We start from the raw sequence: 15,930 nt of genomic DNA, 5'->3' as shown, positions 1-15,930 counted from the left end.
AAAACGACACACAGACTGACAAACAATCAAAATCCAAAAGATGACAAACTGTGTGAATACAAGAAAACCCTAATAGTAATAAATAAGTAAATAAATAATATTGAACACATCAATTGCAGAGTCCCTGAAAGTAGTCCATAAGCTGTGGAATCAGTTCAGTGTTGAGGTGGAGTGAAGTTATCCATGTTAGTTCAGAAGCCTGATGATTGAAGGATATTAACTGTTTTTGAAGCTGGTGGCATGGTGCCTAAGGCTCCTGTATCTCCTCTGTGATGGGAGCAGCGAGAAGAGAGCATGGTATGGATGGCGGAGGTCTTTGATGATGGATGCTAGATTCTTGTGGTACTGCTCCTTGTAGATGTACTCAATTTTGTTGTTGTTTAATACTTACAGTTGAACGTTCAATATTGGTAGGTGGAATCAACAAGACTAAAGTCATTATGCCAAAGGGTGACTCCTTGATTTTCTTATTTAAGAAGGAAACGTTTGCATTTTACAGAGACTCATTATCTCAGGACAACTACTTTCATAGTCAACATTCCTTTGAAGTCTGGAGTCATTGTTGCAATGCATTTCTGTATTTCTTGTAAATTTTCCCATCTTTGGGGGAAAAAATGCTCAATCTATTTGAACACAGCAAGGAGTTTCAAGTAACAATGAGTTTAATGATTGCCCTGGCAACGTCTGGTTTCTGAATAATAACTTCACAAGCAGAACAACACCCAGAGAGATATTAGCATGAAATTTTTTTTAAAGTCAGATGAAAGAGCACAGAAGTACTTTTTCCCAATGAAACAGGACTCATGCTGCACATTTTCAATTTTCATCCTGAGTTTGTTGAAAGCTGCTTGACATTTTTAATCTGTAACCATAATTTTTTTAATTTTTTTAATTGAATTTTCAAATAGCTTACAGAAAGAAAAAAAATTATCAACCCTTCCCCCTCCCCTTAACCCCTCCCCCCTAACATATCCCTATAGAAAAAAAAGAGAAGAAAAAAGAAAGAAAGAAAGAAAGAATGCTTGGATATCGGAAGATCCCCACATGCTCCACGGAGTTCATAATAGCTTTAATATGTATATTTATTTCTTTCCCCAGATAACCAATAATTTTATCTTTGGAGCACCTATATATTTAATCCTATTTTTTGGAAATAGGGTGCCAAATTTTCAGAAATATTTCATATTTATCTCTTAAATTATAAGTATTTTTTTCAAGTGGAATGCAGCTAAAAATTTCATTCTTCCAACAATCTATACTTAAGTATGAATCCGATTTTCAAGTAACTGCAATAGCCTTTTTGGCTACTGCCAAAGCAATTTTTATGAATTCTTTCTGATATTTATTCAATTTGGATTTCAATTTTATCCCTTCAGTATCGCCTAGTAAAAATAATGTTGGATTATGTGGAAGTTGTATTCCAATAATTTGTTCCAGTAAAACTCTTAAATTTGTCTAAAAAGGTTGAATTTTAAAACAAGACCAAGTACAGTGTAAAAAAGTACCAATTTCTTGATTACATCAAAAACATTGATCAGATAAATATGTAACCATATTTAGGGGAAAAAAGTGCACAGTGTGTCTAAAACTTGTGGAAAGTTTATTCTTGTGCAATTCATGCATCATTTGGTGCAGTTCCATGTTTACACAGTAATTCTGTTTTGAGAAGGCTTTTTTTTTGTTGGTTTTCAATGGTCTCCAGTTGTGTCAGATCCACTAACATTCTTCAGCACGTCACTCAAGTGGAGTTTCTCCATAAGTGAGTGAAGTGGAATGTGTTGGATAGCAACAGGCTTCCCAACTGCGTGAAGGTCACATTCTATAACCTTGTGTTTCTCATGTACGATTTTCCCGCGGTAGTATAAAACATTGCTCTCCTTTCAGTGATATGAATGGTGTTTTGTTCCCTCAGTCTACTCATTTTAAAACTATATTAAACTATCAAAGTTCAGAGTTCAAAGTAAATATATTATCCAAGTAGATATTGTTACCGTATACTACCTTGACATTTATTTTCTTGTAGGCATTTACAGGGAAAGAAATATAATAATTTATTTTAAAAAAACATAGGCAAGGACTGACAAGCAACCAAGTGTTGCTTTTTCAAGTTGTTTGAATTGCGCCCAATCAGTGAATGGGTGCACAAGAAGAAGGCTTCACAGGTCTATGATTGAAGATTAGAAAAGCAGCACATTTTGGGGCCATTTAGAGAGTTTGAACTGCACTCCTTGTCTGTTAGGGCACAGTGCAGTGAAAGTAGCTCCAGGGGCAGTGTTGTGTTTTGTGTGATATGTGCAAAGTCTGGGAGACCGCCATCTTCTCGGATAACCATATCTGCACCAGGTACACCCAGATGCAGCTCCTCAGGAACTGGAGCTGCAGTTCGATGACCTTGGGCTCGTATGGGAGACTGAGGAATTAGCAGGAAGTTAAAATTTGAAAGCTTTTAAAAACCACCCGAAGGCAATTAAAAAAAAAAGTTATGAGGGAAAGGATGGAATATGAGGTATGCTAGCCAGTAATATTAAAGAGGATAACAAAAGTTTCTTCAGATATATAAAGAATAAAAGACAGACGAGAGTTGATATTGGACCACTAGAAAATTATGCTGGAGAGGTGGTAATGGGGGACAAGGAAATGGCAGATGAACTTGAATATTTTGACTTACTCTTCACTGTGGAAGACTCTAGGAGTATACTGGAAGTTCGAAAGTATCAGTGGGCAGAAATAAATGAAGTTGCCATTATTAGGGATAAGGTGCTTGAGAAACTGAAAGGCCCGAAAGATATAAGCCACCCTGACCAGATGATTTACACCCCAGGGTTCTGAGAGAGGTGGCTGAAGAGATTGTGGAAGCATTAATAATGATCTTCCAGGAATCAGTAGATTCCGGCATGGTTCCAGAGTAGTGGAAAATTGAAGATATTATTCCACTCTTCAAGAAGAAAGGGAAGCCAAAAAACAGAAATTATTGACTGGTTAGTCTGACCTCAGTGGTTGGGAAGGCGTTGGAGTCGATTGCTAATGATGTGGTTCCATGGTATTGGAGGCACATGATAAAATAGGGCGAAGTGAGCATAGTTTCCTTAAGGGAAGATCTTACCTGACATATCTGTTGGAATTCTTTAAAGAAATAACAAACATGAGAGACAAAGGAAAATCAGTGGATGTTGTGTACTTGGATTTTCAGGAGGCCTTAGACAAAGTGCCACACCTGAGTTTGCTTAACAAGTTAAGAGCCTATAACATTACAGGAAAGGTAGCAGCATGGATAGAGCATTGGCTAATTGGCAGGAGGCAAAGAGTGGGAATAAAGGGAGCCTTTTCTGGTTTTCTGCCGGTGACTAGTGGTGTTCCACAGGGGTCTGCATTTGAACCGCTTCTTCTTACGTTACATGTCATCGATTTGGATGATGAAATTGATTACTTTGTGACAAGTCTGTAGATTAGATGAAGATAGGTGGAGAGGAGAGTAGTGTTGAGGAAGCAGAGATACTGCAGATGGGCTTAGACAGATTAGGAGAATGGTCAAAGTAGTGGCAGATGAAATGTAGTGAATACAGTGTCATGAAGTGTATGGTCATGTGCTTTAGTAGAAGAAATAAAGGCAGAGACTGTTTTCTAAATGGAGAGAAAATGCAAGAATATGAGCTGCAAAGGGACTTGGGAATCCTCATGCAAGTTTCCCTAAAGGTTAGTTTGCTGGTTGAGTCACTGGTGAGGAAGGCAAATGTGATGTTAACGTTCATTTCAAGAGGGCTGGAATATAAAAGCAATAATGTAATGTTGAGGCTTTATGTGGCACTGGGGAGGCCTCACGGAGTATTGTGAGCAGTTTTGGGCTCCTTATCGAAGACAGGTCCTGCTGATTCTGGAGAGGGTTCAAAGGAGGTTGATGAAAATGATTTTGGAATTGAGAGGCTCATATGAGGAGCGTTTAATGACTATGGGCCTGTGTACCCTGGAATTCAGAAGTCAGAAGGGTGACCTCATTGAAACATTAAATGTTCAAAGGCCTTGATAGTGATGATATGGAGAGGATGTTTCCTATGGTGAGGGAGTCTTAAGACAAGAGTGAACAATCTTCAAAATAATGTCCATTTAGAACTGAGATGAAGTATTTCTTTAGCCAGAGAGTGATGAATCTATGGAATTCATTGCCACAGGCAGCAGTGGAGGCCAAGTCATTGGGTGTATTTAAGATGGAGGTTGATAGATTTTTGATTAGTCAGGGAATGATGGGTTAGGGGTAGAAGGCAGGAGACTGGGGCTGAGAGAGGAATGGATCAGCCATGAAGAAATGGTACAGCAGAGTCAATTGGCCAAATGGCCTAATTCTGCTCCTATATCCTATGGTCTTAATGTGCAAAATAACACAATCTGTAAATAAAAATATTACTGAGAGCATGAATTGTAAAGTGTCCATGAAAGTGGGTCTGTAGGTCATAGACCTTGATGGCTGTAGGGTAATAATTGTTGCTGAACTTAGAGGTGTGGGAACCAAGACTTCCCTGCATGCTGCCCAATGGTAGTAGTGAGAGGAAGATTTGGCCTAGTTGCTCATGGAGGTACCAAGGTCCAAGTCTTGGAGCTTACTGTTGAGACTTGAGGGTATAATGGTGCTGAATTCTGAGCTGTAGTCAATGAAGAGCATCCTGATGTATGCATCTTCATTGTTCGTGCATTTGTGAGTGAAGAGCCAATGAAATGGCATCTACTTTTGACCTTTTGCGACCATAAGCAAATTGGAACAGATCCAAGTCAGTGGTTAGGCATGAGTTGTTATCGTTCATGACCAACCTCTGGAAGCATTTCATCACAGTGGATGTTAGTGCTACTGGATGAGAGTCATTGAAGGAAGTTACCACATTCTTCGGAGTTGGTTGATGCCCGTTTGAAGCAGGTGTGTACCTCAGACTGCCGAGAGAGAGGTTGATGATATCCTCCAGCTAGCCGATTAGCACAGGGCTTCAGTACTTTGCTCCTGGGTCTTCTGGAGACCAAACCTGAACCTCTTGTATTTCTTCTGGATTGTCAGTCCTAAATGCCCCGATCTAGTCCTCAGCAGATTGTGAATCTCTTAATTCATCCACGGCTTCTGGTTGGGGAAACTTTAAATGACTTTATAGGGACACAGTCATGTCTATGTGCCTTTGTAAAGTTGATGGTAATTTTGGCCTATTAATTAAGGTCCTCTGATGAGCCTTTAAACATAGCCCAGTCTACAAAGTAGTCCAGTAGCCACTCCTCTGCCTTCTGTGACAATCTCTTTGTTGGCCTTGCCTCTAGTGCCTTATTATCAGTGGTAAAGCTGCTGTTTGTCGAAGTTATTCTGGTCTCTCTTCCAATTCATACGGATATGTTAAAAATAGAAATAATATCTACAACGATTCCTTGTTCATACAAATCAAACTTAATTTCCCTTAGTATTTCCTGGATAGTTTTGAAACTGCATTATATGAGTAGCAGATATTGACCGTGGAAAGAGGATAGTGGGTGATTTCAGAATACTGTGTATATCCAAATTTGTTCAGCCTGAATTGAGAAGATCTAAACATGCAGTACAATGATGAGCAAACAGTTACACTTAACACATTTTTTTTATTATTGTTCCTGTGCTGAGAACTTCAACAGATGGCTTTAGAACAGGGGTCACCAACCTTTTTTGCACCGCAGACTGGCCAAAGGGGGGGAGGGGTGTTAATCACCTCACTCTGCAACTAGATCCTAGACTTCCTGACTGGGAGATCTTAGTCAGTCCGGATCGGAAGCAGCATCTCCAACACCATCACACTGAGCACGGGGGCCCCCCAGTGCTGTGTGCTGAGTCCACTGCTGTTCACTTTGCTGACCCACGACTGTGCTGCAACACACAGCTCAAACCACATCATCAAGTTCGCCGATGACACGACCGTGGTGGGCCTCATCAGCAAGAACGATACAGAGAGGAGGTGCAGTGGCTAAGGGACTGGTGCAGAGTCAACAACCTGTCTCTGAATGTGAACAAAACAAAGGAGATGGTTGTTGACTTCAGGAGGGAATGGAGCGACCACTCCCCACTGAACATCGACGGCTCCTCGGTAGAGATCATTAAAAGCACCAAATTTCTTGTTGTTCACCTGGTGGAGAATCTCACCTGGTCCCTCAATACCAGCTCCATAGCAAAGAAAGCCCAGCAGCATCTTTACTTTCTGTGAAGGCTGAGGAATGTCCATCTCCCACCCCCCATCCTCATCCTCATCACATTCTACGGAGGTTGTATTGAGAGCAGCTGCATCACTGCCTGGTTCAGAAATTGCACCATCTCAGATCACAAGACCCTGCAGTGGATAGTGAGGTCAGCTGAGAAGATCTTCAGGGTGTCAACCTTTCTCTGTAACTTAGGTGTTGAAACCCAGGTAACATTCTAGTAAATCTCCTCTGTACTCTCTCTATTTTGTTGACATCTTTCCTATAATTCGGTGACCAGAACTGTACACAATACTCCAAATTTGGCCTTACCAATGCCTTGTACAATGTTAACATTACATCCCAACTCCTATACTCAATGATCTGATTTATAATGGCCAACATACCAAAAGCTTTCTTCAACACCCTATCCACATGAGATTCCACCTTCAGGGAACCATGTACCATTATTCCTAGATCCCTCCATTCTACTGCATTCCTCAATGCCCTACCATTTACCATGTATGTCCTATTTTGATTAGTCCTACCAAAATGTAGCACCTCACACTTATCAGCATTAAACTGCATCTGCCATCTTTCAGCCCACTCTTCTAACTGGCCTAAATCTCTCTGCAAGCTTTGAAAACCTACTTCATTATCTACAATGCCACCTATCCTATTATCATCTGCATACTTACTAATCCAATTTACCACCCCATCATCCAGATCATAAAGCTGTATTTTCTATTGAAGGAAGCTTTCTTTTTTTTTGCAGTCACAGCCTCAGCTGTCTCATCATCGTTAGGCCTTTTATGTCCCCTACCACCTCTTCCAAAGAAACTCTCTAGCAACGTTTGTTTTTGGCTCATCGAGTAGTTGTAGGTTAATGACTGACTGATGATCTCGCATGCATTCAAGTTCAACAGTGGGCGTGACAAAGAATGAGGAAAGGTGTAGCTGACTCATATCGTTTCATCCGCAGCCTGGTGATTGGGGACCACTGCTTTTAGAAGATACATGTTTAGGGAATTTTCATATGGGGAGCTATCCAATGTTTTTCTTTATCTCTGCAATTTGTGTGCTTTATCCTTATTTTCTAATTTATTCCCTTTTACCCATCCCAATTTCCTTCTAAACACAAGAAATTTGGCAGAAACTGGAAATCCAAACCAACATACACAAAATGTTGGAGGAACTTAGCAGGTCAGGCAGCATTCATGGAAATTAATAAACAGTCGATGTTTCAAGCTGAGACCAATCTCAACAATCTCAACAAATAAGATCTTGTGGAGAGGATTATGTAGAGGGGTTTCCGTTCGCTGGGAAATCTAGAATTAAGGATTATGGTTTCAAAATAAGGGTCACTTATTTAAGAGGAGGATTGTTTAATGCTGCTGAGTGTAACACGTCTTTGGAACTCCCTTCCTTAATTGAGATTGGGCACAGAATCACTGTATGTTTTTAAGGCAGAGGCACAGATGCTTAAGAAGCAAAGGAACAGAAGGTTATTGCAAGTGGACACAGAGCAAGATGTGGTTTCAGTATCAAGAGCCACAATCTTACTGAAGAGTGATGCAGGTTTGAGAAGCTGAGTAGTCCACTCCTGGTTCTAGTTTTTTTTAGATTGTTGCTTTAAAATACCCATGATCTCAATTTCAATTTGAATATTGATTATTTTGGGGGCTGGTAAAAAATAATATTAAATTCTGAAATGTAAAATCTTAGCACCATTAAACAATAAGACAAACAACTGATTGGCAGCAACAGATGAGAACTGAAGTGCCAGACTGGCCCTAAGGACAGTGGGAACTGGCAGAAGAGAGTTTGGACAGGTGCAAAGAGCTGTTCTCACAGTTGCTCTACGCATGTTAAAGTTTAGTGAAAGTTGGTAGTATTCTCTTAAAAATAAGAACAGTTGAAATGAAGCTTAAAACGTGGACACCTGGGAAGTAAGTAACTTTAGTTTGAAGCATGCTTCAAGAAGGTGGTGTCCATCAGTAAGGACCCTTATCATCCAGGATGTGCCCTCTTCTCATTACTATCATTGGGCAGGAGGTACTGGAGCCTGAATATCCACAATCATTGACTTAGACATATCTTTTAAAGGAGTTAGCTGTGACTACTTGTTTTACTCAAACTAAGCAAGTAATATGACAGGGAAATTCAAATGTTTGACATTTCTGTTGTTTATATCCATGTATGACTTTCATAGAACTAATCTCTCTTGTGTGAGTCATAAAACAGCAGCACACTCCTTCTGAAATCTAATTTATCCACTATCACTGTCTATCATCACACTAACTTCTCAAAAGATGTCCTTTTTATCACAATCTGGCTCAGTCACTGACATGTAGGATGACCACAGCCTACATGCTTGCTGGTTAATCTCATAGTATTTCACTTTCTCTATTAGCTGGCCAAATTGAATTAACAGGAAATAACAAAGCTGCTAATCTAATTGTACTGAAACCATGTGGGAAGATTATATTGGATATGCAAGATTTAAAAAAGACCAGAACCTGGAACCTCGTTAGGGTTTACACTGTGCAAGCAGTGTGTTTCTGAATCCTCTGTATTACCTTCAGGGGTGAGGTTTCTTATGGACCGGGCATTCTTCACCAGGATTCATGGTAGAGTTTTCTGTTTCAATTTTGTTGACCATGATAGGGGTTTTGGTCTTTCCATGCTTTTGCTGGAGATCTCTGTTTGAATGAGGTGCTGCTGGAAGTTGAAAGCATAAAACTAGGGTCATTTCAGATTTCAGCATGGTGGCAGACGAACTCCACAAAGAATGAAAGTGGCAGATGGTGGGCATGATGCTTCATTTTATACTTGAACTCTTCAGTTAGCCACTGTTCTGGCACATTATTCAATAGTTTCTCCACCATAGGGTTTGTTCCTCTTGCTGTATCCAAACTCAGTTCTAATAGGTAACACTTACTATTTGCAGCTTGCAGTTCCAACAACAGATCTGCCAGCCCCAGTTCTTTGTGTGAGAGCTTTGGAAAGTTACAGAATCTGCTACAGAGAAACTCTTCAATGGCCTCTGGAGACAGCATTTGTAACCCTTCTTACACATTGCAGCGACTCCCCATCAAGCCACTTAAAGAGACGTTTAACTCTTCACTAGGTTTCAGACTTCGCCTTTCCACAGCATTGTGAAAGCTCGAATTCCAGGACAGATAACTGGCAGACTGGTTGTCAAACACTTTTACTCCTGCTGTGACTAAGTCTCGACGAGTCAGATACAAAGCCAAATGTAATGCACCTGCGGCTCCTAAATGAGAGCATTATGTGGAGACTGGTTTGCCAAATGTGTGTCCTGGGATGGATGAAGATTCAGCCCATAATTGCAGTCAAATACCTTAACTTTTGCTGACATCTCTGAAAGTGAGGTTTCACCTTTGGAAGCACATAAAATTGTCACTTCTTGTGTGAAATCCTCTTGTAAATGCTGTCAAAAATCCATCCACTTTTCTAGTGAAAGCTCACCTGTTGTGTTATTCAGACCCAAATTATTCCAATGAATGATCCAACTCTGAAATCAAACCCCTATGAGCAAAATTTGTAAGATCCAAATTTCTGCAGCTGACACTATCCAACCTGTTCCCCACTACCATATTCAGTTGTTCCTTCCCTGTTTACCTGGTGCAGCTTTCCCAAGCCCTTTCTGAACTTCCCACACACTTCTCCTCTGCACCTTTTCTGTGGTTTCCACATCCTTCCTGGAGTGAGAACTGAGCACAGTACTCCTAGTGGGGTCTGACCAGGGTCCTATATAGCTGCAACATTACCTCTCAATCCCATGATTGATGAAGGCCAACGCACTGTATGCCTTCTTAACCACAGAGTCAGCCAGAGCAGTGGCTTTGTGTGTCCTATGGACTTGGACCCCATGATCCCTCTGATCCTCTACACTGCCAAGAGTCTTACCATTAGTACTATATTCTGCCATCATATTTGACCTGCCAAATGAACCACCTCACACTTATCTGGGTTGAACTCCAACTGCTACTTCTCAGCCCAGTTTTGCATCCTGTCAATGTCCTGCTGTAACGTCTGACAGCTCTGCACACTATCCACAACACCCCCAACCTTTGTGTCATCAGCAAATTTACTAACCCATATAGAGATTTTAAATACATACAGAGCTTTTTCTAAGTTTTTCTAAGCTTTTTCTTGCATCATTTTCTAGCACAATACAAGCAGTCAGCATGCTGAAAGTGGTGTAAGATGCATTGGTACAATTTAATCTCAGACTGCATGAGATTGCATTCAATAGTGCTGAGGTCAAATGTTTCCCATCTGAAGCTCTGGCCAAATGTCTACAGAATTTTGATCATGTAGTGCAGTCGGGGCCTTGGAAGGGATCTTGTTTACTGACACCTTTACTTTCCAGGTTGCTGATACTGAAAGACCCTTTGCATATTATGTTGTGCTATCGACTATCAGCAGCCTATTTGATCCTCTTGGATTTGATGCTCCAGTTGATATCCAGGGATACTTCATGTTAAGAGAGTTAACCTCAGACAGTCGTGGATGGGATGTCCCTCACCCTAAAGAGAAATGTGAGCAATGCAGCTCTGTTGGTCATCTTTTCAGGATCTTAAAGGTTTGAAGATTCCACAAACCTATCCAATTTTTCCACTATCTGTGACCCTGAAGAGCCCGTGGAACTATGTTGCTATTAATCTCATGTCATCTGATCATGCCACAAGAGGGCTCCAGCTCACCTTCTGCTTACTGTTAAATGGCCCAGCATTTCTTCCTGACCTCCACCAGGAACATCATTAAGGCTGGAATTTTTGACATGAGAGCAGTTAAAGTCCATATGGTAAAACTGTTTTCAAGACCAGTCTCTGAGACTGCCCTTCTTTTATCAAACAATTTGTGAAATGGTGTGTGAAATAATTATTTGACTTTTAGCTTCAGTAGTCAAATATAACCATATAACAATTACAGCATGGAAGCAGGCCATCTCGGCCCTTCTAGTCCGTGCCGAACGCTTACTCTCACCTAGTCCCACCGACCTGCACTCAGCCCATAACCCTCCATTCCTTTCCTTTCCATATACCTATCCAATTTTACTTTAAATGACAATACTGAACCTGCCTCTACCACTTCTACTGGAAGCTCGTTCCACATAGCTACCACTCTGTGGAGTAAAGAAATTCCCCCTCGTGTTACCCCTAAACTCTTGCCCCCTAACTCTCAACTCGTCCTCTTGTTTGAATCTCCCCTACTCTCAATGGAAAAAGCCTATCCACGTCAACTCTATCTATCTCCCTCATAATTTTAAATACCCCTATCAAGTCCCCCCTCAATGATTAAATTTGATAATTCCTTGGATTATCAATTTAGGTTTGACATCCTATGGTGTTCTGGCTTCTAGAGGTACAGTTCCTTTTGTATGGACATCACTTCCTGTGTGTAAGAAAATTTTTTAAATATTATTTCTTGAAGTGGTTAATTTGAATTTTGTTGGAAGCACATGGAAAGCCATCTATCTTCAGCTACTCTTTAACTGCCTTTAAATCAACAACATCTTTTCACAAGTAAGATCTCATTTAAAAACCCTGAAGAAAGATTCCATCTCTGGTGATATTTTTTTGAGAAGGTAGCACTATACATCCACACTACAAAGGCAGTAGATGTACTTTTTATGTAAATTACAGAGAAAAATCATTAGTGAGGCTGAATGGAAAGAGGCTGCTGGCCGGTTCTCTGGAGAAATGGGAAAGGTTTTCACTGCTGGTCACCAGTAAAACTCAAAAGCAAATTGATTAATGATTTTAGTCTACAGGCTTGCTCTTATTGCACCAACGAATGCTCATCTGTTTTAAGCTACTGATTTAAAAAAATCTCTCTCAGCGTCATTTCTATTTGTTTTCTGATCTAGTATTTTCACCGCTGGAGTAAAATAAACTAAAGCATGTGTCTGAAATAAAATATTTACGGTAGTTACTTGCTGAAGGATAGAGTTATAGGAATGACATCATGTATAAGTAGTGGGCTAACACACAATAGTAGTGTTAATGGAACTTCACCTCACACAGGCTGTGCTAAGAAAATGTAATTACCACACAGTTTTTCAGGATGTCTTTATTATGAGTTAATGCAGGGAAGAACATTGGCAAAAGACACTTTTCTACCTCTAGCTCCAAGTCATATTCCAGAAATCGAGTTGGGACAAGGAGCTGGATATGTTTGCAATATCAATAGATCTTGACTCTTTGCATCTGTTGACACTGATTTGTGAGATGTAGATTGAGTGCAGCAGAGTTTTAATATCAATGTAACTAAATTTTGATATTCTGCCACTAAAAATTGAAGCTGGAATGTTTTGCAGGCCTCAATGGTGATTTTCCATGCTGTCTTCTATAAAAAATGCTATTCCTTTTTCTTAGTTTCTGAGACTCGGCTGCATCTGTTCCCAGGATACAGCTTTCCTTCCCAGGACATCAGAGTTGTCCTCCTTCAAAGAACAGGGTTGCCCTTCCTCCATCATTGATGCTATCCTCATCTACATCTCCTCCCATTTCCTGAACATCTGCACCACCTGATCAGTTAACATCTGCATCTTCCTGCCACCTGAACAGTCTTAACTTTCCTCTTGGCCTTACCTACCACCCCACCATCTTCCACATCCAACACATCCACAACTTCTGCCATCTCCAAAGGGATGCTACCATTTTGCTCTCCTCCCCCACCTGACTTTTTGCAGGGAATCACTCCCTCTGCCATTCCCTTGTATATTTGTCCCTCCCCTTTAATCTCCCTCCAGGCATTTATCATTGCAAGTGGCCCAAGTGCTATACCTACCTATTCACCTCCTTCCTCACCTCACCTCCAATCGGGGCCCCAAGCAGTCCCTCCAGGTGAGGCAACACTTCACCTGTGAATCTGTTGGGGTTGTCTATATTGTGTCTGGCATTCCCAATGTGGCCTCCTCTATATTGGTGAGGCCCGTTGTAAATTCGGGGACCACTTTGTTGAGCACCTCCACTCCATCTGCCAACAGTGTAATTTCCCAGAGGCCAAACATTTTAATTGCCATTCCAATTCCTGTTCTGACATGTCAGTCGATAGCCTCCTCTTGTGCTAAGATGAGGCCACTTGGAGTGGAGGAGCAGCACCAGTATTCCATCTGGGTAGCCCCCAACCTGATGGCATGAATATCAATTTTTTTTCCTTCCAGTTAAAAAAAAATCCCTCCCACTCCCCTCTTCTTCGATGCCCCACTCTGGCCTTTTACACCTTCTCACCTGTCTATCACTTCCTTCTGGGTCCCCTCCTCCTTTCCTTTCTCCTATGGTCCACTCTCCTCTCCTGTCAGATTCCTTCTTCCCCAGCCCTTTACCTTTCCCACCCACTTGGCTTCACCAATCATCTTCTAACTAGCCTCCTTCCCCTCCCCCACCTTTTTATTCTGTCATCTTCCAGCTTCTTTTTCACTCCTGAAAAAGGGTCTCAGACTGATAACTTGATTGTTATATTCATTTCCCTGGATTCTTCAGTCCTATGTCTGGAGCAGATATTTTGGAGTCTCGCTGAATAACCTCTGCTAGTGGTTTGATCACTAGTGTGAAAAGTAGTGGTGATAAAGGGCAGCCCTGCCGGCTGCCCCTCAGAATACTAAAATTATCTGACCTAATACCATTAGTACGAATCGCAGCCAAAGGGTCATTGTAAAGAACCTTCACCCACTTAATACAATTATTGCCCAAACCAAATCATACTAAAGTGGAAAAAAAGGTACGGCCATTTGACACGATCAAAGGCCTTTTCCACATCTAAGGAAACCACCAAGCTGTCCACTGCCTGTTGCTGACATGCCTGAATCACATTAAGTAATCTTCTGATATTGTTAGATGATCTACGGCCTTTTACAAAACCCGTTTGATCCTCTTTTATAATAAAAGGTAACACAGTTTCTAATTGCAACACCAAAGTTTTAGATAAGATTTTAAAGTCAACATTTAACAGTGAAATAGACCTGTAGGAGGCACGATCTTCAGGGCTCTTTTCTTTCTTAAGAATTAGGGAGATACTCGCTTCTCTCAATGATGGTGGGAGGTGACCACAGTTTAATGCATGATTGAACATTTTTAGCATAAGCTCTGATAATAACCCTGTAAACTCTTTATAGAATTCACTAGTGAGTCCATCAGGACCAGGGGCCTTCCCACTGCTAAGTTCCTCCAGCAATTTGTGTTGTTTTGGATTTCCAGCATCTGCAAACTTTCTTGTGTCAATGTTGAGTTCGGTTCATTTGGGAGATTCCAGTGACTACCCTGAAAATACAAAGGTTTAGAGAGAAACATGATTGTTGGAGACTATTGACAGTCAAACTGGGTCACTATTGTCATATTGATCAGAATCAAGTTTAATATTTCTGATGAAATTTGTTATTTTGCAGCAGCAGTGCATTGTAATACACAAAAAATCTGTAATTTATAAGAAATGTATTTTAAAAATTAAATAAGAAGCACAAAAGGAGAGCAAAAATAATGAGTAAGTGTTCATGCGTTGGTTCATTGTCCATTCAGATATCTGATAGCGGAGGGAAAGAAGCTATTTGTAAAATGTTGATTGAGTGTCTTCAGGCTCCTATACCTCCTCTTTGGTAGTAATAAGAAGAGAGCATGCCCTTGGTGATGAGGGTCCTTGGTGATGGATGCCACCCTTTTGTGGTATCGTCTTTTAAAAATGTCATCAGTGCCAGGGAGACTAGTGCCTATGATGGAACCGGCTGCATTTGCAATCCTCTGCAGATTATTCCAATTCAGTGTAGTGGCCCTTCGTACCAGACGGTGATGTAACCAGGTCGCATGCTGTCTGCAGTACATCTGCAGAAATTTGTTCGTTTTTGGAGACATATCAAATCTCTTCAATCTCCTAGTGAAATCTATTCACCCTTTCCACCGCTGATCCCTCGGTAAGGACAGGTGTGCTAAGTCTGAGTCAGAACTAGATATTGCCCACATAACTATTGGAGCAAACCGTAAAGAGGGTGTTGCATGGCAGCACACTGATGAGAAATATGGCAAAGATTTTTTTAAACAGCTGAAAAGTACCAATTGTTCAACTTACGCAGAGAATTATGGTACAGTACTGTATGTTTGATTTAAAGCTGTTGATCTAACAAAAGATACTTTATGGTCATTGGCAAAACAAAATGTTCCTCTCCCATTGTTCTTGCTGAGTTCAGAGTTGAAAGGCAGTATTCCACATTACTAACTATAGGCTTACGCTGGTGTACGTGCTGTTTGTTAGATGTAGAAATGACTGTCAGAATAGAACAACGTAATGTTGCTAACTTTTCATTACTGTTAATTAACACTTGAATGAATTACTGAATGGATTAGCCATAGATACAATAAAAGAAGTGTAAGGCCTTATTGTAGGGATGATGTAAATGATTCAACATCCAGCGAATGTACTCCTTCCAGTTTTTCTACCAAAGAGAAAGAACTGCTGCGTTAGAATTGCAAATTAATTCATTAATGAATGCAGGTTTCGCTATCAAACCCCGCATAGTCTGGAAAACTGAACCAGTTGTGTCTTCAGTCAAACAATCAGTTTGAGTTTTTTAAATTTTTTTTTAATAGGTATTAGTCTTGGGCAACAAGAGAGACCTTTCCAATGCTTTGGATGAGAAACAGCTGATTGAGAAAATGTAAGTCTTTGTGTTTCCCTATATGAATGAAATAACAGCAATATTGTGAACTTTAGTGATGAATAACTGTATTTCAGCACTTA

General features: G+C 40.6%; 1 protein-coding gene across 1 annotated transcript in view; it reads left to right on the top strand.

Moving 5' to 3' along the window:
• The window catches only part of LOC140734718 (ADP-ribosylation factor-like protein 8B-A), a 118,403-nt gene that overhangs the window by 78,577 nt on the left and 23,896 nt on the right, over positions 1-15,930 (top strand). The window contains exon 5 of the mRNA XM_073059092.1: positions 15,780-15,847. Within this exon, the coding sequence (XP_072915193.1) occupies positions 15,780-15,847 (68 nt within the window). The remainder of the gene's footprint in view (positions 1-15,779; positions 15,848-15,930) is intronic.

This window comes from Hemitrygon akajei, chromosome 10 (assembly GCF_048418815.1).
Source record: "Hemitrygon akajei chromosome 10, sHemAka1.3, whole genome shotgun sequence".
NCBI lineage: Eukaryota > Metazoa > Chordata > Chondrichthyes > Myliobatiformes > Dasyatidae > Hemitrygon > Hemitrygon akajei.
The sequence above is the reverse complement of the archived record's forward strand: the minus strand, read 5'-3'. Positions and strand labels throughout refer to the sequence as shown.